General features: G+C 39.4%; 1 protein-coding gene across 1 annotated transcript in view; it reads left to right on the forward strand.

The window, feature by feature from the left end:
- Nucleotides 1–15750: 15750 nt before the first annotated feature.
- tsr2 (TSR2 ribosome maturation factor) overlaps nt 15751–24177 on the forward strand; it is a 13800-nt gene continuing 5373 nt past the window's right edge. The window contains exons 1-3 of the mRNA XM_080898527.1: nt 15751–15900; nt 22580–22670; nt 23435–23526. Of these exons, the coding sequence (XP_080754653.1) occupies nt 15823–15900; nt 22580–22670; nt 23435–23526 (261 nt within the window). The 5' untranslated portion in view covers nt 15751–15822. The remainder of the gene's footprint in view (nt 15901–22579; nt 22671–23434; nt 23527–24177) is intronic.

A 24177-nucleotide genomic window follows, 5' to 3' on the forward strand; every position in this document is an offset into this window, starting at 1 on the left:
CGACTGCTACCTTTCTCCTCGGGGAAAAGCACCAGACTGTTAGCCACAGGGTGAACTTAAGAGAGCAGAGGAACACCATCTTTGCACGTCCAGTGGTTTCCAGTGTTGTGTTTGATCAGCTTTCAACTGTTACACAACTCTGATTATTGCTGATAAAGAGGTTCTGCTGCTTCTAATTTGGGGTTTCATGTTTTCAAATTTGAAACCCTAATCGATGGATACTCCACAGCTGAGCTCTCATTCACTTCAATACAAACTGCACGTTGTCCATGTACTCAGCTCCTAAAGTACATTTCTGAAGGCAGACCATAACGCAGACACAAAGCATTAATAGAAAGGGATGCCAACACAGAAGATGGGTGGGTGAAGTGGAGCAGGAAGGATAAAAAGTGATTTAAAAAATGCATTTTTCTGCACTTACAAGAAGTCATAATTACTGCATCTTCTAGGTTTTTTTTTTTTTATTTGCTTCAAACTTTGATATATAAGTTCAAGACATTAAGATTGAAGTTCTAGTCGGTTAAAACTGTTTTTATTATCCAAAATCTGCAGAAAAAAATCAAGACTCATCAGACCAGGCAACGGTTTTGAGCCTTCTATTGTTCAATCAGTGGTCCCCAACCCGTCCGTGAGTCGCTTGGTACCGGGCCACGTGAAGCTCGGGGGGCAAATTTATGGTTTTCAGGGTTTTTATAGTTAACTCTGTTTCCCTGGGTCTTTTCCTGTGTTGTAAAATGGTAAATGGCCTGTATTTGTATAGCGCTTTAATAGTCCCTAAGGACCCCAAAGCGCTTTACACATCCAGTCACTCACCCATTCACACAGTGGTGATGGCAGCTACATTGTAGCCACAGCCACCCTGAGGCGCACTGACAGATTTGTAGTTGTGTCTTATTTTGAAAGAAATATTTACACATTACCATAGCAACCAGAGAGCACTAAGGGGCAGAGAGCAGGATGTTACTCTCAATGTTGTTGGTGCATTTCAGGTGGACACCATTAATAAAGTTACACAATTACACCGTGAATTCGTGTTTATTATTATATTTACAAAATACCACAGTTTTTGTCTCAGTCGTATCGTTTTATTTTGTTGTATTTATCCGCGACACCTTAAAGGCTGTCTGACATTAAACGGGTCCGTGGCCCAAAAAAGGTTGGGGACCGCTGCCTCAGATCACCTATCTTCATTTTCAGGCACATAGATTCTTAAGATCAGGAACTGAATCTCTAACCAAAAATGTCAAAAGCTAAAATGACTTTACTTTTACGAAACAGGAAGTTGTGATGTTTTACAGTGTGCAAAGAGTGTGAAGTGTAAAGCCCATGTCAGTCAGGATTTATGTTTGTATCCTGCAATTGTCTCAAACCTGATTGGCTGATATCCAGTTTGTTCTTAATAAACAACAGCACGATGTTACACTCCCACCACCTGCCTGTAAATAGCAAATGTTGTAGCACTAAACTTTTAATAAATGCCCATGTTTGGGTTTTTTTCTAATTTTGGAATTTTTGTTGAATAAGAGATGTGGAGTAGGATCTTTTAACACTTCATTATGTGTCACTGGTAGATCGTGCTCAGCTGTTTGCAGGTCGGACAGAGAATCAGAGCAGGCTGGGTGTAACACCGAGCACATACCTGTGTGTCAGTTCAACAGCTAGGTTTGCTCTGCCCTTATAAGACATTCAATCTGGTAAAGTGGCGACATACTGTCAGTCAGATATGGGTCACTCTTCTGCTGGTGTTTTCTACAGCTTCAGTCAGAAACAACAGTGAGAGAGAGAGAGAGAAATGGACAGTGCATCAGCTACGTTTTCTTTAAATCATATTAATAGTTTCATTGTCATTTAGAAAATGCTTCACATTTGGAAATCCACAGATAAAAGCAAGTATCAGCACACTGCGTATAATAAACACCAGTGTGTGTGTGTGTGTGTGTGTGTGTGTGTGTGTGTGTGTGTGTGTGTGTGTGTGTGTGTGTGTGTGTGTGTGTGTGAGAGTGAGAAACATCACCAAGATTAAAGAGTGCAACTAAACCAAACTAAAACTACCTGATTATTTATGACGAGGTTGAACTTTAAGATGTGTTTTCAGCCAAAACATCTACAGGAGGCTGTTGCACCACCTCAGTGCAGCCTGGTGGTTTTGTGTGGGTAGCTCCCGAAATGCACAAAACATTCGTCCTTTGGTCTCGTGTGGACCTTTCAGCACCAGTTACATCCTGTAAATCTGGAGTTTTACAGTAAATGCACTGGAAAGACTACATCAAACCAGCTTCTGGTTCTTGCAGTCTGGTCAGTTTGTAATAGATGTGAGACTGCAGAGAAAAGTGAACAATGGAAAACTAAAGATTACTGATGATTTTAGCTCCGCCAGCTAAAGGCATGCAGGTATCACTGGGTCCAAGTTCATGTCCTTGGAGGTTCATATATGGACCATGTGCTAGTCAGTGGTACCCTGACCGCTGTTAGGTACCAGGTTAAAATCCTCACATTACTGTCAGTCATATCCTGATGCACTGGGTCCTCAGTTCATCCTGGTCCAGGACAATGTCAAGGCCAGTGTGTGTAGACAGTTCCTGGATGATTAAGCTTCTGACAGGACAGACCTGCATCCAACTGAGAACCTCTGGGATGTTATGCATCCAAATAACACCACAAACTGTACACTGTACACTCACTAATCATCTATTGTTGACTTCTACAGAAAAATGAAGAGGTTGCATATTCAGATATGTTTAGTTGCCATCAGATTAATGAAACGAGCGCATGTCAGACATAAAACTTCTTTCACCTCATTGTCTGATCGACTCCTGCTTCTTTCTGTTCAGACGTGTGCATGAGATTCAGGCATCATACCATTAGAGGTTTGTGTGCCCACCTGCAGCAGACTTTCAGATCCACACTGCAGAAGACAACCCATCACTTTCAGCGTGGCTCGTTGCTCCGATAAATAAATACCAACGTCTGCTGACTGCTCAGATTGCAGCACAGCAGCTGGCTGTCAGCCTCACCTGCCTTTAGTTCAAATCAATTTTATTTTCAGTCCCAAATCCAAAGTTATGTAACGCAGAGCCACTTTTTCATAGGAAGGTCAAGACCTTCGGTATTAGAGTGAAAAAGCCAGCCATTCTCCACTGAGCATCAGATTAGTGCCCCTGCTTTACATGAGCATTCAGGACGTGTTGTTTTTGGTGTTGGTGACGGAGGGTGGGCCGTCACATAGGCAGGCACTTTCACACAGTTAAAAATTAAATCAAAAAGGAAATGTGAATAATAATCAGGACTAATGGAAACGTGTCAGGTAACACGACTCAAGCACTCACTCGTTTTTTGCTTTTTTCCCCTTAGGTAGCTGTGGACCAATCCCCATGCAGAGCCTGATGACATCATCATGAAGATCACATGGTCACACACACACACACACACACACACACACACACACACACACACACACACACACTCAGAACAACAGTACACTCAAGTGCATAATATTATGTCAAAATGAAACTATCTGCTGGAGCATCAGGGGTTCCTGTGGGTTCAGGCAGAAAATCTTCATCGCTCATCTGTGAAACTTAAATACGAACAGGAAATGTTACAGAGACATGCGCTAATTGGCTCAAATGATTGGCTGAAGCATAACATTGGTCATTATGTTGACGATGCTCTGTTGTCACTAAAGAGATAATATCAGTGAGGACAAAAAGTCACAGTGGATCCTCTAACATCTCAGAGAGGTCACGCTGAAGCGCCTGTAGCCTCTCCCTTTGATTAAAGCCACACGGTGACCTTTCCACAGCTCTCAGATAACCAGGTAAACCTGAGAACTTCCTGTCTGAAAACAACCGACAACTTAACAATACAAACAGAAGATTTTTGTCTCATGAAAGTGAAAACCTGAATGGGTTAAACTGGTCTACAGCCCCGTTTGTGGCATATCCTGTGGTCAGTCTGATTGGCTCGGCTGTTCATCCCAAGGTTCACCCCCCCCCCCCACCCCCCCCCCCCCCCCCCCACCCCCTCGACTGTCAGATAAAGCAACACCGGGAGCCTCATTCATAACCATTACATACACACAAAACTAGGCCTGAAACAGTACGGCACAGGTAATATTTGTGATCTAAACTCTCATTTTGGAAACGAGGGAAAATGAAACAGAAATACGACACATTTTATTTCTCACTTTCATCATTCCAACTTATTCCTAAACACTGAAATCAGTCATTTTATCATCATTTTCTCCTGCATTAAACCTTTCAACTAAATCAACCAGCTTAAACTTCAAATCAAATTCTGTTTACCACGGTCACCATCACACTCACCAGCCCTGGAGTGCAGATGAGAGGCCCAGGCTGTGTGCTGTGACTCGGAAAAGGTAAACCTGAGGATTTCCTGCCAGGACTGTTTCTTTTTTTTTATTATTCCTTTTACACTAATTATATTTGGTGATATAGCTCTGTTCTGGGACACGTCCGCTCTTAAAAGAAAATATGTGTAAAGCCTAAAGGCAGAGAACTAAACAGAGCAGCCACCGGTGACAGTGATTGTTTAAGTCAGAAGTAGCATGAAATAGAGGTGTTGGGGTGGTGGTGAGTATCAAAGTGGCTTGCAGAGATTTTTCAAAAAAGGTGTGCCGAATGGCACGCACTGGAGTGAGCTGATATACTGGAGCTGCTGGCTGAGCTTGACTGAGTGGCAAACCAGAGCTAATGTTATGTCTACTTAGTGGAGTAGCTCAAATGAAATGCATTATGATGCCGGGATGTAGCAGCTGGATTCTGGAAAATCAGACTCAGTTTTTCCCCAATATTAACCTGTTAACCTGTCAGAAATTTTCTTCACCTCACACAAAAAACACGATCACCGACTAACCAAGAAAACCAAGTCCCAGTTTTAGTGGATCACAAAACATTTAATAGTTGTGAGATTTTTTTTATTTCAAAAAGGAATTTTCATATTTTCTAGGAAATATTTAAAGACTTTTTTTGTTTAAACTTTGAAGAAATCCAATATCTCAAATTATCAGGACATTTCATTCTGTCCTGATAAGTAAATCATTAAATAACTTACTATTAAGACGGCATAATTACTGTGTATCTCTCAGTCTAGTTGGTTGCTGAAAAACCTGGCTGTTCAGAGTGATGTATAGACGCATATTAATGGAAGGTCGGCTGGAAGGTAAAGGTATGCCTGGAGAAAAGGCAACAGGGATGACCACAGCCTCGAAAAGATTTACGAGAAAAGTCAGTTCGAGAATATAAGAGCTTCACAAGGATTGGGCTAAGGCTGGTGTCAGCGTGTCAAGAATCACCACTGATGCATCGAGTCACTCCTGAACCAACGACAGCACCGTAAGCATCTTACCTGGTCAAAGGAGAAAAAGAGCTGGACTGTTAAGCAGTGGTCTGGTTTTAGAAGAAAGCACATTTTGTGAAAGTCCAATCCTAGGATGCTAGAGAAAGTCCCAGAGTCTGGAAGAAGAGGTGAATCCAAGGTGTTTGAAGTCCAGAGTGAAGTTTGGAGTGTCGTATCATCTACTGTTGGTGGTCACCCACTGTCAGGTGCCATTCGGTTCATCTGGACGCAGCATTTTCAACAGGAAGAACATTTCTTAACATTTCTTAAGTCATCCAAGTGAGTTCTTCAGTCTTCAGCTGACTGCAGGTTTCCCCAGCACTATCAACAGACTCTTATGAAGACTCTAGAGCGGCTCTTCCTCAACTTCCTCCGACCACAGGTACAACATGCCCAGGACCCACTACAGTTTGCATACAAGGCGGGTGTCGGAGTGGAGGATGCCATCCTGTACCTCCTACACAGAGCCCACTCACACCTGGATGAGGGAAAAGGCACGGTCAGGATACTGTTTCTTGACTTTTCCAGTGCCTTTAATACCATCCGGCCCTGTATGCTTCAAGAAAAACTGAACAGGATGGAGGTGGACCCCTGCCTGGTGGCTTGGATCTCCGACTACCTCACCGACAGACCACAGTACGTCAGGCTGAAGGACATCACGTCTGACACTGTGGTCAGCAGCACAGGAGCACCACAGGGAACTGTGCTGTCCCCTCTTCTCTTCACCCTGTACACCTCTGACTTCTGCTACAACTCTGAATTATGCCATATTCAGAAGTTTGCAGATGACACGGCCATCATGGGGTGTATCTGGGATGATCAGGAAGAGGAGTACAGAAGTCTGGTGAGGAACTTTGTCGCATGGAGTCACACAAACCACCTGCAACTCAACACCTCAAAGACTAAGGAACTGGTTGTGGACTTCGGGAGGTCCAGAGAAGGTCCACTGCCGGTTCAGATAGAGGGGGAGGAGGTGGAGGTGGTCAACAAGTACAAGTACCTCGGGCTGTGGGTGGACAATAAACTGGACTGGTCATGCAACACAGAGCACCTGTATAAAAAAGCCCAAAGCCGACTGTACTTCCTCAGGAGGCTGAGATCTTTTAACATCTGCAGGAAGCTCCTGAGGATGTTTTACCAGTCGGTGGTTGCTGGAGTACTTTTCTATGCTGTGGTGTGCTGGGGGAGCAGCACAGCAAAGAGGGACTCATCCAGGCTGGAGAAACTGATCAGGAAGGCTGGCTCTGTGGTCGGCATGAAGCTGGACACTCTGGTGACAGTGGCAGAGAAAAGGACATTAAAGAAACTGATGGACATTATGGACAATACCAGACATCCTCTGCACACGGCCATTAACAACCAGAAGAGTCTGTTCAGTGACAGGTTGCTTCTCCCCAAGACAAGAACTAACAGACTTAAAAACTCCTTTGTCCCACACGCCATCAAACTGTTTAACTCCTCTCTGGAGGGGAGAGGGAGGGGAAACAGGAGGACAAAGGAGGGGGAACAACTAAGCTGTAGTGCCTCTTCACCTCACTGTGCAATACCTTGTGCAATACTTTTTGTAAATAGTCAACAGTGCAATAGACTCAATACTTGAAATGTGCAATTCACTTGTATTTTTATTTTTTATTCCTATTTATTCTATTTATCCCCTTTGTATATTTTATTTATATTTCCCAGAGGAACCCACCCGAGGGATTAATAAAGTTCTATCTTATCTTATCTTAACAGTACAGATTCAGTTGGGTGGCTGAAGCTCAGGAAGCAGAGCAGGTCACCTGCTCCAGTCTGCATCCTAAATATCCTTGGACAAGATAACAGCACATATTAACAATCATGAAACTGAGCTTGTAGATTGTTAAGCAACGGTACTAGTTTTGGTTGTAAGATGGTGAGATATGTACTCTGAGGCCCCCTCTCTGGTGCAGAGATGGTCTTCCCTTTTTCATGTAAACCGCCTCCTCGACTTCCTGCTCAAACTTGTGTTCCTTCCTGTCCAGGATGCACACATGCTCCTCTCTGAAAGAGTGGTTGCTTGCCTTCAGGTGTAAATAGACTACACAGTCCTGGCCTGATGACGTATCTCTTCCGTGTTGTGCCATTCCCTGAGTCAGCACTTGTTTGGTTTGCTCAGTTCAGAACCTGATCCATGCGCCGGATTACTTTCTGGCATGGAGCGTTTTCACGTTTGAAAGCCACAGAGACCTGATGTACTGTAAAATATGTCTCACCTGTTCCAATACTTCTGACTCATAATGGCTTACCGATGGTTTCTTTGGGTATCTTACTAGTTTTGACACATGACCAGCTGGGATAAGCACATTTGATCTGGGTCTCTTTGATTGGATGTTCTTCTGCTTCTCTGCCCACTTTGTCTGTGGGACTGGTGTTCGCTCTGTTTTGCAGAGTCCTGTGTAATGTGGTAATTTCACAGTCTGAAAATGCACAGCTGTAATTTTTATATCCTCTCTGGTGAACGTGATGTGTGTGTCCACCAAGTTAATAAGATCAGTGAACTGTGGCTCATCCTGAGATTTGATTTTCACCCAGGTGTCATCCGCATACCTGAACCATTAGCTCGGTGGTGTTTCAGGAATGATATCAGAGCCCTCTTCTTGACTTTCTCCATATGCAAGTTAGTCACAATAGGGTCAAGTGGAAAACCCACGGTGCATCAATGTGTCTGTCTGAAGTCCTGGCCTTTGTATATGAAATATGTAGCTTGAAGTAACAGCTCTCAAAAATCTGAAACCTCACATTCAGCCTTGGTTAAATAATGCCACCCAAGCACTCAGACGGGTGTGTAGGAGAGCTGAACAAAAATAAAGGATAGACTTCTGGTGTCTTTTCATGTTCTTAGAGAGTCTCTGTTAAATTATCAGAGGCGTTCCAGTAAAAACAAAGTGTTTGTCTGATATTGTTTCTCACAACTGTCACAGACGACCCTGTTTTATTCAGCATTATTAACTCTGTTGTTAATCCTCCTGGTTCCTCCTCTCATAGAGTCCAAAGCAGTAGATGAGAATTTGCTTTTGATGCCAGGATTGTAAGTATTCGGTCTCATATCATCCCTCCTGGCTTTGACCCATCGTTTCACACATCCTCTGTTGCTTTTGACCACTTTGAGTCTGTGTCTTTGCCCCTTAAAACCCACAAAATGTCTCCTGGACATTCATCTTGGCGACTGATGGATATTTTTGGCACTATAGCAAAGAGTTTACTCACTATTATCAATGGCCGTGGCATACTGTGGTGGAGTCTATTGTTTAAAAGCAAAACCTTGAGCCCACAGTTTTATCCAACTTCTGACTGATTTCTAAACTTCTTTCTAGTCTAAGGTCCTGGAGAAAGCTGTTTTCCTTCTCTCTATTCCTTTTTGTGTCAAAGCAGTGTTACTGAAGAGTTTCAGAATAAAAGGGGCTGGAATGGTTTAAATCTTGCTTTACCAAACAATTTTACAGCTTAGGCGTGCATCTTCCTTTCTTATGTGGAGCCACTCGAGTCCATTCTTGGTCCTTTTTTCATTTTTAGATGCTTTTAGATGCTCTGGCAGTTGACAGTATTTTCGGACTGCGTTCCGATGACTTTTTATCCACGCTGTTTTACTTATCTTCTAATCTTTTTTAGATATACAGCACTTTTTACATCTGTTGTTTTCAAATGTGCTTATAAATAAACTTGACTGGACAGAGACACTTGGTTGGTGTCGAGGGTGGGCTTGTCCTCTAATCTCTTATGAGCTGGTCCGGTAGCTGCAACACAAGTGAAGAAGATGTAACGGCCTCATAAGAGGCCATTGTTTCATCTGGTGTCGTCCAGCGTGATTCGAATGTTGCGTTTGGTGCTGCACACGAAGCGATTCAGGACCAAAGCCAGAAACTTGGAGATAGGTGACAGAAATGATCATATAAAGTTGGGGAAACCTGCAGTCAGCTGACATGAGTGATGAAACCTTTTTTCCCACAGACAATGCTGAATCCAGATGAACGAAATCAACTTTCTGAGATTTCCTTATCTGGATCATTGAGTCTACACCAAGACATCTACCAGGAGGTTTTGAAGTAATGTTTCCTTTCACTGAAAGCTTTATGGAGAAGCCAAATTCCTTTTCACCAGGACTTAGCACCACTCACAATGTTAAAACTGCTCCCAAATGATTTGCTGACCGTGTTATTATCATGTTATTATCATGCTTAATCATACAGCCAACTTGCCTGATCTGGATCCCACAGAGAATCTGTGGAGATTGTCAAGAGGAAGATGAGAAAAACCTGATCCACAGAAGGCTTCTGTCAAAGCAACCTGAGCTTCAGTAACATCCATACCTCCATGCCACGCTGCATTGATGCAGTAATTCATGGAGCCTCAAAAGAGTACTGTGTATACAATCAAAACATAATAAACTACACATTATTACATTATTATTATTATTATTAAAATATATTCTGCCCACAATTCTAATTTTAACCTTTGATTTTATATATTTCGGGTTTTTACTCAAAATAATTGCTTCATGTTTATTGCAGATGACAAATCTTTTTATTATTATTATTATTATTATTATTATTATATAATAGATACAGTTTTCAAAGGTTTCTGCATTTCCTTTTTAGATTGATCTTTGGAAATATCCTAATAATTTGAGATACTGGATTTCTGATTTTCATTAGCTGTAATGGTGTAATTAGCCATAAACACCAAAATGAAAACAAAAACCATCATTTTTAGTCAAAATATTCAAAAGTTATTTATTGAAATTACCACAAATTTATTTTTTTGTGATATTCAATGGTTTTTAGATGCACTAGTAGATTGTAGCAACACGTGATCCTGTTAGTTTTAATTTTGTTTTGTGGAAAATTACTGCAGTTAACACAACTGTCCTGTCAAATAAAAAAATAAATGATGTTCACGTGAGAATCCAGAGGTGAAGGTACTGTAGTTGCCATAGTTTCGGAAAGTTGTGGGTCATTTTCTCTGGTGTAAACGTACAAATACTGCAGATAAACTAATGCGCAATGATGGTTAAATGGACTAGTACTTAAATGGCACTTTTCTATTCTTTTCCTCCCTGACATGCGTGTAAACATGTTTTATGAATGAGGCTTCTGGACTCCTGTTCGCGTAGCATTTATTTTATGAAGAGGATTTAGTTTGATGGTGAAGTCACGCGAACCAGCATCAGTTTGATGTTGGCGCTCAGACTCAGATCGGTGTGCCAGATGTTGATGGTCAGAGGAGTTCGGGATGACTCACCTTGTAGGTGACCAGGATTTCTGCCCCGCTCACGCTCAGTAACGTTTATTCAATTCAGTTTTATTTATACAGCGCTAAATCCCAACAACAGTCGCCTCAAGGCACAAATTTTATCCAGCTGCTGCACAGACTTTGTGTTTTAAACCAGCTACCATTTGAAGACACATAAAACATTTCTACAAATATATGCATCAGAACCTAGACACAACTGAAATAAGCCAATGACTGCTCAGAGTGGGCGTGGTCATAGACAGGAACCAATCACAGTGCTCAGTGTCCTGGATTAAGACCCAGAGAATCTTCTGCAGCTGCAGCTCCATCGTTGCTTTTAAACCTCCTCATTTATTCATCCATTCATGTCAAAGTGTTTCTTTTCCCATCTCATTCAGACAGGATTTAATATTTCAGACAGAGCAGGTGATGAAATATTAGTCTGATACTCAAACACCTGCAGCTGCTGGTCCAGGATCTGGTCTGGGTTCTGGAGCCATGAAGGGTTTTTTGTTTTTTTCTGAGGTTTCTAAATTCATATTTAGTTCTTAAAAATGGAGTTCACATCCAGATCAGCCCTCACGCACTGCAGGAAACATCACATACATACAGAGGATTCACAGATAAACGTGTGGGTGCTGAAATCAGTAAAAGAAGAAACAGAGCACGAGAAGGAGAGAGTGCAGGAGGAGGATTAAAAGCCTGCAGTGAAATCCTGTCTGAATGAGCTTTTATTCTGAAAGAAAAAGAAGACCAGCAGGATTTTCACAATAAATTGGTTGTCAGAGAGACAGAAAGCTGCAGGTCAGCAGCTGATTAATTCGACCCTCACTTTTCTGTTTGTCTGTGAGGACCCGTGATTTCATACTGTACTGCCAAAAGTACGTGGACGGCACCGGCTGGGTGTAGCCAAATATTTAGCATCTTGTTGCCTGTTAAAGAAGAATCTCCCAGTTTCCATCTGTGGTGTGCAAAGATGATGTGGTGATGTCATAATGAAGTGTTCATTATTTAGACGAGGTTAGTTTTTTTCCAGGTTAAATCAAATATTAATGACATGTCTTATTTTATAAAGACTGAAAGTTTTATCTTGAAATAAACACTTGTTTTACTTTATATTTATCATGTAATTAGACGACTTTTTGAGGATGAGATTACTGAAATATTTTAAGGTACTGCTGAAAGATTATTTTTGCGGTTTTAAAGTTCGTCTTGAGAAACGTCATCAGTCCTTTTGGGCGTTTGTGGTGATTTTACAGTTTAGTTCCACATAAATGTGTTTTTAAGGGATTTGTTGTGTTTGTGTTTTTAACACAAACAGCTGCATGTTACGCTGTCATGTGTGTACAGCTGTCCACATACTTTTGGCCATAAACTGTTTCTATATTTGCTGTGTTTATAAAGTTGATGTGATCGTCATTTCTGCACTGACAATAAAGGTTTCTGTTAAACTGATCAAGGATTTATTATTGTTATTATTATTATTTATTTTAATAAGCTTAAGAAAAATGATCATTTTTCTTTCTCTGAGGCGTCCACGAACTAAATTCTCAGACACATCAATGTTTCTAAATAGATATGGAAACAATACAACCACCTTCCACCACTTTAACCCAGTTAATTTGCAGTTTTTATTTCCTTTTATCAGAGGTAGCCTTCATCATATTCCCCAAATAATTTTTGCATATGACTTTCAACTTTTGGCGGAGCACAGAAAGCAAAAGATGGTGACCAGCTCACCAGCAGGCGACATCTTCATCATCATGTATCAGATTCCCCCTAAAGAGGGACATCTGCTCACCCTGAGCGGCACATGGGGGACTGAACAAAGCAGAAAGGGAACACATTCAGTGTAAAGAGCTGGTTTAGAGCAGAGTGCATTGGTTTTGGTGATCACGGGGCTCATGTGCAGCCCTGGGCCCGCCTACTGATGTATTACATGAAAAATGGCTGCACAGTAAGTTTAAACATTTCCCTTCAGGTTTATTTCTATAGTGCCAAATCGAAACAGCAGTTGCTTCAGGCTCTAAAACTCTACAATAATTGTATGGACAAAGTTTGCATCCAAAATTTTAATAACGCAGAAGAAGGAAGCATAACACAGAAATACTTAGCAAATATATTTGGACATTGACACGAGTTTATGTTTTTTTCACCTGTTTACTGAAGCATATTCCAATTCTAGTTATATAATGGACATGGACATAATGTGCAGACCCTCAGCTTTCATTTGAGGGTATACGAATATTTATGGCCCTACCTGTAAATGACTGAAAGCTCAAATGATCATTTTGGAGGATTTCTGGTTATTTTTATAAATTATATACACTGCCAATTTCCAATATATGTATTCCCAGGACACTTTAAACTGTAAGGTAAAATAAATAGCAACGATCACAGAGATAAAAGCATGTGGAGAGAAAAAAACTCCCTTTTAAAAGGAAGAAGCTTCCATCAGAACGGACACCAAATATCTGCCTTAAAAGGTTGGAGTAACTGGAAAAGAGAAAAGATGAACACAAAGGCCCAAAGGGATGACAAACAGCAAAAGAATATATGAAAAACAACTCAGCAGGTTAGTGGAGCCATCAACCAAACATCAGGAATATGTAGGTCCAGTGTCAGAGATTCCTTTCTGTGGGAATTTATATTATTTCAGGAGAAAGGCACAGAGATAGAGCACAAACTGTTGAAGAGAGAAGACAGAAAGGCAACGGCATGCAAGAGCAGTACATAAATAAATTCAATGAGTGCGAAGGAAATTAGAGATGAAGAAAGCTCCTCCGGGCCTATAGCGACAGAACTAATGCATGCTTCAGGGTCACATTTAAAAATATAATACAGACTAAAAGCAACACAGCTGCTGCTGCCGGTGCTGAAGGAAACCTGGAAAAATGTGACTGTGAACATGTGAGTTAATATTAATAGGATCACTGGGGAGGTGAGGAAGCAAGCGTTGCATCCATTCATTAGGTGAATATTTGAAAATGTCTGGAAAAGTGAAACAGCTGCAATAACACAATCTCCACAGCTGCAGACTCCGAGGTAACGTCAGCCAATGAACTAAAATTCTTCTTTGTGCTTTGATTGTGCGATTAAAGTTTAGTTATTATGCTTTTTTTCTTATTCTCTGTCTTGTGTTACGATGATGGATGTTCACTTTAAACATGGCTGAAGTTTTAAATAATAAGTTTGGCCATAAAAACGATCCCTATGAGCCAAAACCTCCAACATTTTATTCAACAGCGGTGCCGGGTGGAGATCAGCTCCATTTCATTAAATGTATGAATTGTTTAATACAGTTTCAAAATGCAGTTCTGGTTGTGTTTAGAGGTCGTAGGAAGAGTGAATACACAAACAACAAGTAAATGATTTCAGGGTCTGCAGTTTAGGATCACATCCCTGTACAAACACTATGAAACACTCGGACTGCAGCTCAGCGCCGTCCCTGAGAATCTCTTTTTCACAGTGATGTTAATCAGTGAAAGGTGTTGAAAAACTCCTTAATAACTCTCACGAATGGCACACTGAGACCTTTTAATGCCATATTCCTGAGAACTTATTGCTTTCATATGAGCTGAACTGATATCTGGAACCTAACCTGCTTTCACTCAGGCCTCCATCCAGAGGCAGACATTTGAGAAGCCTCAAACTGAATCAAATCCTTTCTCAGACAGCAGATGAAGACAGCATGAATGTAGAACATTTCTAAGTAAAATAATAATAAAAATTATGGACAGTAGGTTTGTTTGTTTTTTGTAAGTCTCGTTTATGTTTAGGTGGATTTCTGTTGAGTTGCTGCCACCTGGAGGTGGACAACAGAACCTGCACAGATCGAAACTGGACAACAGTACATATTTGATTCTATTATGCGCAAATACATACCATTCATCTTACATTAGTGTTGAAAAGGATGATGATGGTGACCCTGAGAGGAAAGAGAAAAAATGCTGCAAAAGCTTTAAAAAAAATCAGGAAAGAAAATGGAAGTGTTTCTGGGACACTTGACTGAACAGCTGCAAAGAACTGCAGTGAGGCACGTTCAAAAGAAGCAGAGGGTTCATTAGTGTTGTGAGATCTAAGGATGTAAGGCAATGAGTGATTTAATCACATCATTCGTTTAATACTCTACACACATGTTTGTTACTGTTTACTGTTAGCGTGTCACTTCCCCCGGCGTTCAGTCAAGTTTTTGTTTCCCAAGAAACGCTTCTGTTTTCTTTCCTGATTTTTTTCCTCAATTTTTTTGTTGCTGTCTTTTTCTATTTCCTTTGTGTTTTGTGTGCTTTTGCAGCATTTTCCTATTTGCTGGTGTGTGTTTTTTTAAAAGTTGCAGTCCATTTGAACTCTCAGGGCCACCGTACAATAACAGTTGAGCAGTCTCCTGTGTGTGTAATGTCTGGTTTAAAAAAAAAACAAACTAAAATGACAACAGTGGAAACCAGCAGCTACATCCATCATTTATATACAGTCTATGAGAGTTTACGTGTTTCTCATTTTCTCATTTGCTATTTAAAAGTAAGTGCGGTTAGTCAATGGTCTTCCTAGGGGAAGACATTCTTTCAGTTACATAATCTGTAAAACCTTAGATCTTCCATGTCATGTTCATCCATTTATGACCACAGTGTGCCCGTGTTCTGATACCAGGCTAACATACAATGTCACAAAGCTAAAATCATCTTAAACCGGTTTCTGGTTGTGGTAGAAAAGGACATTCACATCATGGACAATTGTGGAGAGCTGGGAGTGGCAAAACTGATTAATTAAATAATGAATTAAATGTTTCATTAATTATTTAAAATTGGAATTAATTCATTAAATAAATATTTCAATAATTAATTAAATGGCCATTCATTTCATTTAAAACATTTAATTATTTATTTTCAGTTGTATTTAATTGATGACATTTTAATTAATGATATATTTAATTAATTATTGACACATTCAATTCATTTTTTAAATGATGTATTTATTTAATTCCTTTTGGCACTCCTGGGCCTCCACAGTACAATAATGTCAACATGGGCGGAAAGTTTCCAGCACCTTGATGAATCTGACAATTAGAGCAGTTCAGAGTTTACATGCATGTCTGTTTATTTCTTTAGCTTTTTGTCACAGTCCCGTTTCGATTGGAAGGAGCACGCTTTTCCTGAACGATCGCTTCTGTCTGATCTCTGTTTCTGCACTCGGCTCCTTCCGTCTGTCAGACCCAACATGGCGGCCTCCGCGGCTTCACGTGAGGTCTTCACAGAGGGAGTCCGAGCGGTTCTTCAAACCTGGCCAGTTCTTCAGGTGAGTTAGAGCCGATCGAGTGCCTCCGGAGCGGCAGGCAGACGGGTCCAGCTGATACCCAGACGGGTTACTGATTCAACGATAACCGATATGATGCTAACATGCTAACAGCTTCTCACGTGAGGAGCTTATGTTCTGTTAAACCAAATCACAGACCTACACAGAGCATTTTTATGGCAGCGGGACCTTTTAACTGGATAAATAAAGGATAAATACAAAAGTCACTCTGCCACAAACTGACGGCGACTTCTACCTTGTGAGAGGAATGTTGTTTGTGGCTCAAGATGACTTGATATCATACATGAGGGAGACAGTTCACATATATCTCACATATTATAGGTCAAAATGTCTTTTTTATGGAAGTGTAAATACCGGGAATCACTTTTTGGCACACGGGGGTTGTGTGGTGATTGTTTTTATGTTGCTAAGTAGACTGTAGTCGGCAGGATTTAGAAAGCAGTTTTATATCAAATAAACACTGGTGTCAAGCCAGCCTCCAATTCGAGACTTGCAGTCAAGCCAGCCTCCAGTTTGTTTTACGTTCCCTGTGTATTCAAAGTATTACGGGAATGGATGTGGAAACCGGATTTCAAAATAAAAGCCAACTTCGAGTGAATTAACAGATATGTTAAGAACATAATAACATATAATTTAGGCTTTTTTTTTTTTTTACAAACTCTAATGTTAGATCTATATGACACAGCCTTGTACCCTAATTGTGCCCTGTCACTATCAAGGCCATCTTATTTTGGATTTCAAAGTAAAAGCCCTGTGAATCTTCATTTTTGAACTACTCTTTCAATGACTTAATAATGCTCTTAAAAGCAAAAGTCGTATTTCCAAATACTATTTGAACTTTATATCAACACTTTCCAACCACAGTCTTTTTACAGTGATACCATATCAATATCAAGTCAGTCTGATTTTGCCTTTCATAGTAATGGCCCTTTGAAATTGTCCATAATTGACTTAATCTTCTAACGATTCAAAATGCTCTAAAATGAAAAATTCTTGTTTCCACAGGGTAATTCCACTTTAGATCAACAGTATACAGCCCCACAGTGATACCATATCAATATCAAGTCATTCTGATTATGCCTTCCAAAATAAAAGCCTTTTTAAATTGTCCATAATTGACCTAACTTTCAGTGATTTCAAAATGCTCTAAAATGGAAATTTCCTGTTTCCACAGGGTAATTCCACTTTAGATCAACAGTATACAGCCCCACAGTGATACCATATCAATATCAAGTCATTCTGATTATGCCTTCCAAAATAAAAGCCTTTTTAAATTGTCCATAATTGACCTAACTTTCAGTGATTTCAAAATGCTCTAAAATGGAAATTTCCTGTTTCCACAGGGTAATTCCACTTTAGATCAACAGTATACAGCCCCACAGTGATACCATATCAATGTCAAGTCATTCTGATTTTGCCTTCCAAAGTAAAAGCCTTTTCAAATTGTCCACAATTGACCTAACTTTCAGTGATTTCAAAATGCTCTAAAATGGAAATTTCCTGTTTCCACAGGGTAATTCCACCTTAGATCAACAGTATACAGCCCCACAGTGATACCATATCAATATCAAGTCATTCTGATTATGCCTTCCAAAATAAATGCCCTTTCAAATTGAGCATATACGGCCTACTTTTTTGACGATTTCAAAATGTTCTTAAACAGAATTTTGCTGTTTCCACAGGATAATTTCACTTTAGTTCAACAGTATACAACCTCACGATGTTACCATATCAATATCAAGTCATTCTGATTTTGCTTTCAAAAATAAAAGCATTTTCAAACTGCCCATATCTGACTTGATCCTGGAACAATTTCAAAATGCTCTAAAATGGAAAATTCCTGTTTCCACAGGGTAATTCCACCTTAGATCAACAGTATACAGCCCCACAGTGATACCATATCAATATCAAGTCATTCTGATTATGCCTTCCAAAATAAATGCCCTTTCAAATTGAGCATATATACGACCTAATTTTTTAACGATTTCAAAATGTTCTTAAAAAGAATTTTGCTGTTTCCACAGGATAATTTCACTTTAGGTCAACAGTATACAACCTCACGATGTTACCATATCAATATCAAGTCATTCTGATTATGCCTTCCAAAATAAAAGACTTTTTAAATTGTCCATAATTGACCTAACTTTCAGTGATTTCAAAATGCTCTAAAATGGAAATTTCCTGTTTCCACAGGGTAATTCCACTTTAGATCAACAGTATACAGCCCCACAGTGATACCATATTAATATCAAGTCATTCTGATTTTGCCTTCCAAAGTAAAAGCCTTTTCAAATTGTCCACAATTGACCTAACTTTCAGTGATTTCAAAATGCTCTAAAATGGAAATTTCGTGTTTCCACAGGATAATTCTACTCCAGATCAACAGTATACAGCCCCACAGTGATACCATATTAATATCAAGTCATTCTGATTTTGCCTTCCAAAATAAAAGACTTTTCAAATTGCCAAGATACGACCTACTCTTTTAAAGATTTCAAAATGCTCTAAAAGTGAAAATTGCTGTTTCCACAGGATAATTTCACTTTAGGTCAACAGTATACAACCTCACGATGTTACCATATCAATTTCAAGTAATTCTGATTATGCCTTCCAAAATAATGGCCTGTTGAAAATGCCCATAATTTACCTAACTTTCAGTGATTTCAGAATGCTCTAAAAAGGAAGATTTCAGTTTCCACAGGTTAATTCCACTTTAGATCAACAGTATACAACCTCACGATGTTACCATGTCAATTTCAAGTCAGATGTCATGGAAAGATGTCATGGTTGGTTTGCAAGCTGTTTTGTAATTTCTTTATTTAGAATGACATCTTTCCACAGACTTAAAATATAAACGTACTATCAATTACAACCTAGTGGCAATTTCAGCTTCCTTTTACATCATCTTTATGATTCAATTCTGTCATAATCAATTGAGTCTGATTTTGCTTTTCAAAATGAAAACCCAATATGTGTTGAAACAGCAATTTTCATTTTTAAAACATTCTGAAATAATTGAAAGAGTATATCACATATGGACAAATTCGACGGGCCATTAATTTGAAAGGCGAAATCAGACCAACATGAAATTTACATGGTTTTACTGTCGGGTTGGATACTGTTGATCTAAAGTGGAATTATCCTGTGGAAACAGCATCTTTCAATTTAAGAGCATTTTGAAATCGTTAAACGAGTAGGTCGTCTACGGGCAATTTGAAAATACTTTTATTTTGGAAGGCAAAATCAGAGTGACTTGATCTTAACATCGTATCTCTGTGGGGTTGTATACTGTTGATTTAAAGTGAAATTATTCTGTGGAAACAGAAAATTTCCTTTTTAGAGCATTCCGAAATCACTGAAAGTTAGGTAAGTTATTGGCATTTTCAACAGGCCATTATTTTGGAAGGCAAAATCAGAATGACTTGAAATTGAAGTAGTACCATGGTGTGGATGTACACTTTTGATCTAACATGGATTCATCCTGTGGAAAGAGCAAGTTTCATTTTTAGAGCGTTCTGAATTCTTTAAAAGAGTAGGTCGTATATCGGCAATTTGAAAAGTCTTTTATTTTGGAAGGCAACATCAGACTGATTTGATATTGATATGGTATCACTGTGGGGTTGGATACTATTGATCTAAAGTGGAATTATGCTGTGGAAACAGCAATTTTCCATCTTAGAGCATTTTGAATTCGCTCCAAGAGTAAGTCATATATGGGCAAATTGAAAAAGCTTTTATTTTGAAAAGCAAAAATCAGACTGACTTGAAATTGACATGGTAACATCGTGAGGTTGTATACTGTTGATCTAAAGTGGAATTACCCTGTGGAAACTGAAATCTTCCTTTTTAGAGCATTCTGAAAATACTGAAAGTTAGGTAAATTATGGGCATTTTCAACAGGCCATTATTTTGGAAGGCATAATCAGAATTACTTGAAATTGATATGGTAACATCGTGAGGTTGTATACTGTTGACCTAAAGTGAAATTATCCTGTGGAAACAGCAATTTTCACTTTTAGAGCATTTTGAAATCTTTAAAAGAGTAGGTCGTATCTTGGCAATTTGAAAAGTCTTTTATTTTGGAAGGCAAAATCAGAATGACTTGATATTAATATGGTATCACTGTGGGGCTGTATACTGTTGATCTGGAGTAGAATTATCCTGTGGAAACACGAAATTTCCATTTTAGAGCATTTTGAAATCACTGAAAGTTAGGTCAATTGTGGACAATTTGAAAAGGCTTTTACTTTGGAAGGCAAAATCAGAATGACTTGATATTAATATGGTACCACTGTGGGGCTGTATACTGTTGATCTAAAGTGGAATTACCCTGTGGAAACAGGAAATTTCCATTTTAGAGCATTTTGAAATCACTGAAAGTTAGGTCAATTATGGACAATTTAAAAAGTCTTTTATTTTGGAAGGCATAATCAGAATGACTTGATATTGATATGGTAACATCGTGAGGTTGTATACTGTTGACCTAAAGTGAAATTATCCTGTGGAAACAGCAAAATTCTTTTTAAGAACATTTTGAAATCGTTAAAAAATTAGGTCGTATATATGCTCAATTTGAAAGGGCATTTATTTTGGAAGGCATAATCAGAATGACTTGATATTGATATGGTATCACTGTGGGGCTGTATACTGTTGATCTAAGGTGGAATTACCCTGTGGAAACAGGAATTTTCCATTTTAGAGCATTTTGAAATTGTTCCAGGATCAAGTCAGATATGGGCAGTTTGAAAATGCTTTTATTTTTGAAAGCAAAATCAGAATGACTTGATATTGATATGGTAACATCGTGAGGTTGTATACTGTTGAACTAAAGTGAAATTATCCTGTGGAAACAGCAAAATTCTGTTTAAGAACATTTTGAAATCGTCAAAAAAGTAGGCCGTATATGCTCAATTTGAAAGGGCATTTATTTTGGAAGGCATAATCAGAATGACTTGATATTGATATGGTATCACTGTGGGGCTGTATACTGTTGATCTAAGGTGGAATTACCCTGTGGAAACAGGAAATTTCCATTTTAGAGCATTTTGAAATCACTGAAAGTTAGGTCAATTGTGGACAATTTGAAAAGGCTTTTACTTTGGAAGGCAAAATCAGAATGACTTGACATTGATATGGTATCACTGTGGGGCTGTATACTGTTGATCTAAAGTGGAATTACCCTGTGGAAACAGGAAATTTCCATTTTAGAGCATTTTGAAATCACTGAAAGTTAGGTCAATTATGGACAATTTAAAAAGGCTTTTATTTTGGAAGGCATAATCAGAATGACTTGATATTGATATGGTATCACTGTGGGGCTGTATACTGTTGATCTAAAGTGGAATTACCCTGTGGAAACAGGAAATTTCCATTTTAGAGCATTTTGAAATCACTGAAAGTTAGGTCAATTATGGACAATTTAAAAAGGCTTTTATTTTGGAAGGCATAATCAGAATGACTTGATATTGATATGGTATCACTGTGGGGCTGTATACTGTTGATCTAAAGTGGAATTACCCTGTGGAAACAAGAATTTTTCATTTTAGAGCATTTTGAATCGTTAGAAGATTAAGTCAATTATGGACAATTTCAAAGGGCCATTACTATGAAAGGCAAAATCAGACTGACTTGATATTGATATGGTATCACTGTAAAAAGACTGTGGTTGGAAAGTGTTGATATAAAGTTCAAATAGTATTTGGAAATACGACTTTTGCTTTTAAGAGCATTATTAAGTCATTGAAAGAGTAGTTCAAAAATGAAGATTCACAGGGCTTTTACTTTGAAATCCAAAATAAGATGGCCTTGATAGTGACAGGGCACAATTAGGGTACAAGGCTGTGTCATATAGATCTAACATTAGAGTTTGTAAAAAAAAAAAGCCTAAATTATATGTTATTATGTTCTTAACATATCTGTTAATTCACTCGAAGTTGGCTTTTATTTTGAAATCCGGTTTCCACATCCATTCCCGTAATACTTTGAATACACAGGGAACGTAAAACAAACTGGAGGCTGGCTTGACTGCAAGTCTCGAATTGGAGGCTGGCTTGACACAAGTAAATAAACAGAGGACCTGTTTTGGAAGTATCTTCATGATTCTGCGTTACTGTACCCACATCATCATCAATCCAGTCCTTCTTGACCAAGATTAGTGTTATTTATTGAAGTGTGGAGCTCAGTTCGGATGTGTAAAGATGGAGCTGCAATGCAGGAGGACAATTTGAAGACCAGGATTAGATTCAACGATGTAGTGAAGCAGCACATGCAGAGAGTTGGTGTGACTGTAGACAGATGATCTGCTGTGGCGATCCCTAAAGGGGGCAACCAAAAGAAGGTGATGAACTTTGACCTTTGGATAGTTCATCTTTTTAAATGTTTCAAAATGATTCATTACTTCAGCAGAATGCAGGTAGAGCTTGGAGTGTGGGCGTCTGGATGCTGGGGGGTGGAGTCAACACATAGAAGAAGAAGTGGGAAATTTAAACAGACGTGTGGGGAGGATGTGTTTGAGTTGGGTGCCTGTAACATCTCGCAGGATTCTCTGTTTATGAGATTTTATTAATTAGCTCGTTTATTCTTAAGTCAACATTAGAAATCTGATGTTATGTATGATGTGAGGTCACAGCAATAAAATGTACCATCTCTGTTTGTCGGACAGATTGCGGTGGATAACGGGTTTGGAGGCATCTACGGCCAGCAGAAAGCTGATTGGATGGTGGATGTGGTTCAGCAGTATTTCCATGACAACGGTGGGTATGTGTAGTTGTTACGGTGCTAATTAGAAGTGGGTGAACCCTTTAAATCGAGTTTAAGCTTTCAGTGATCATTAGATGTGATCTGGGTCGTCTCAGTTTGAGCTCGTGAGGATGCATGAATAAAAGTGACTTTGAACCTCCAACGGTTCAGTCTGTTCTTTGAATCTGACAAAGGACAGCGTGAGATATGGATTGAATTTAATGTTGCATAAGAAAAGACAAATAATTAGACAAAGTTTCTGTCGATATCAAGTTGATTAAAGGGAAACTCAGTCAAGTGTGTCTCAGAGGTTTAAAGGGCTCCTGTTGTCCTTCTTTTCTGCTCCATGTTCACATCAAACTTAAGTCTCAAATAATGAGGTATGTATGTAAAAGCAACCCATGTGAGCCTAAAGGCTTCAGACTGCTCCAAATGCTCCTCAATAAGATGCCAGAGAAAGAGGGTATGTTTAATATGTTCATCTCAACACGGCTCTGCCTGTAGACGCTGAAACCCCGCCCACCTGTAGTTTAAACCCTCTGTTTACAAGACGTAGCCTGTCAGAAGAAGTTTGGTTTAAAGGGAGATGATCTATAATATTTCAGACAGGATGAACTGAGGAGCAGTTTAAGATGTTTTGAACTGTGCGCCATGCAGAGCTTTACTAGTGGAGTCTAAGAATAGAAATAAGGAGCAGAACCACGTTTAATTAAACAGCGAAAGCTTCAGGGTCATTTTTGATGTTGTGTTAACATCTCCGTGTGTCTGTGTGTGTCAGCTGACCTGCAGCAGTACGAAGTCGAGGACTTCATCGCTGAGCTGATGGATCAGGAGTTCAATACAGTGGTGGATGATGGGAGTTTACCACAGGTACACACACACACAAAGACAACAGCAATAACAGTGTTTCTTTTTTAAATCCTGTTTTTAAAATGCATTCATCTTCACTATATTTAAGTCTTTTGTGGAGAAAAGTAAACCGTCGGGATCAGAGGCTACATTTCTCATTCTCTGCATGGATATGATGTTATAATAAAAGCAGCATGTTTATGACATGTCTGCATGTAAATTCTGGTTGTCTTCATCACCTTCCTGCCTCCTGATGTCAGCATTATATCTGCGTGGTCTTATTAACGTCTTCATCAGTTAGTTCAGTAGGACGAGCGAGGCATGAGTTCATCGGTTCTTCTTCTCGCCAGGAGAATATTTAGTTTAGTCTTTTTGTTGTGTTTGTGAAAATACACGGCAGTTCTCGCGCTCGTACTGCCTCACGAACGAAGCTGCAGCGTTCACTATGATGTGATTAATGATGCAGAACTCGCGGTTGAAAATGGGCTGTTCGTGTTTTATGGTCGAGCAGAGGTGGTGCGTTCGCTGTCCGCTCCAGAGCTGGCAGCGAGCTCTGTAGTCAGATGGAGGCGGTGCACGATGTGCTACAGCCAGTCTGTGGTTTGCAGAACATAAACACTGTTTGATGATGAGCTCCCAGATGTTTCCATAACCCCGTCCGCCCATCCTGCT

Source organism: Rhamphochromis sp. 'chilingali' (genome assembly GCF_963969265.1).
Source record: "Rhamphochromis sp. 'chilingali' genome assembly, chromosome: 12".
Lineage (NCBI taxonomy): Eukaryota > Metazoa > Chordata > Actinopteri > Cichliformes > Cichlidae > Rhamphochromis > Rhamphochromis sp. 'chilingali'.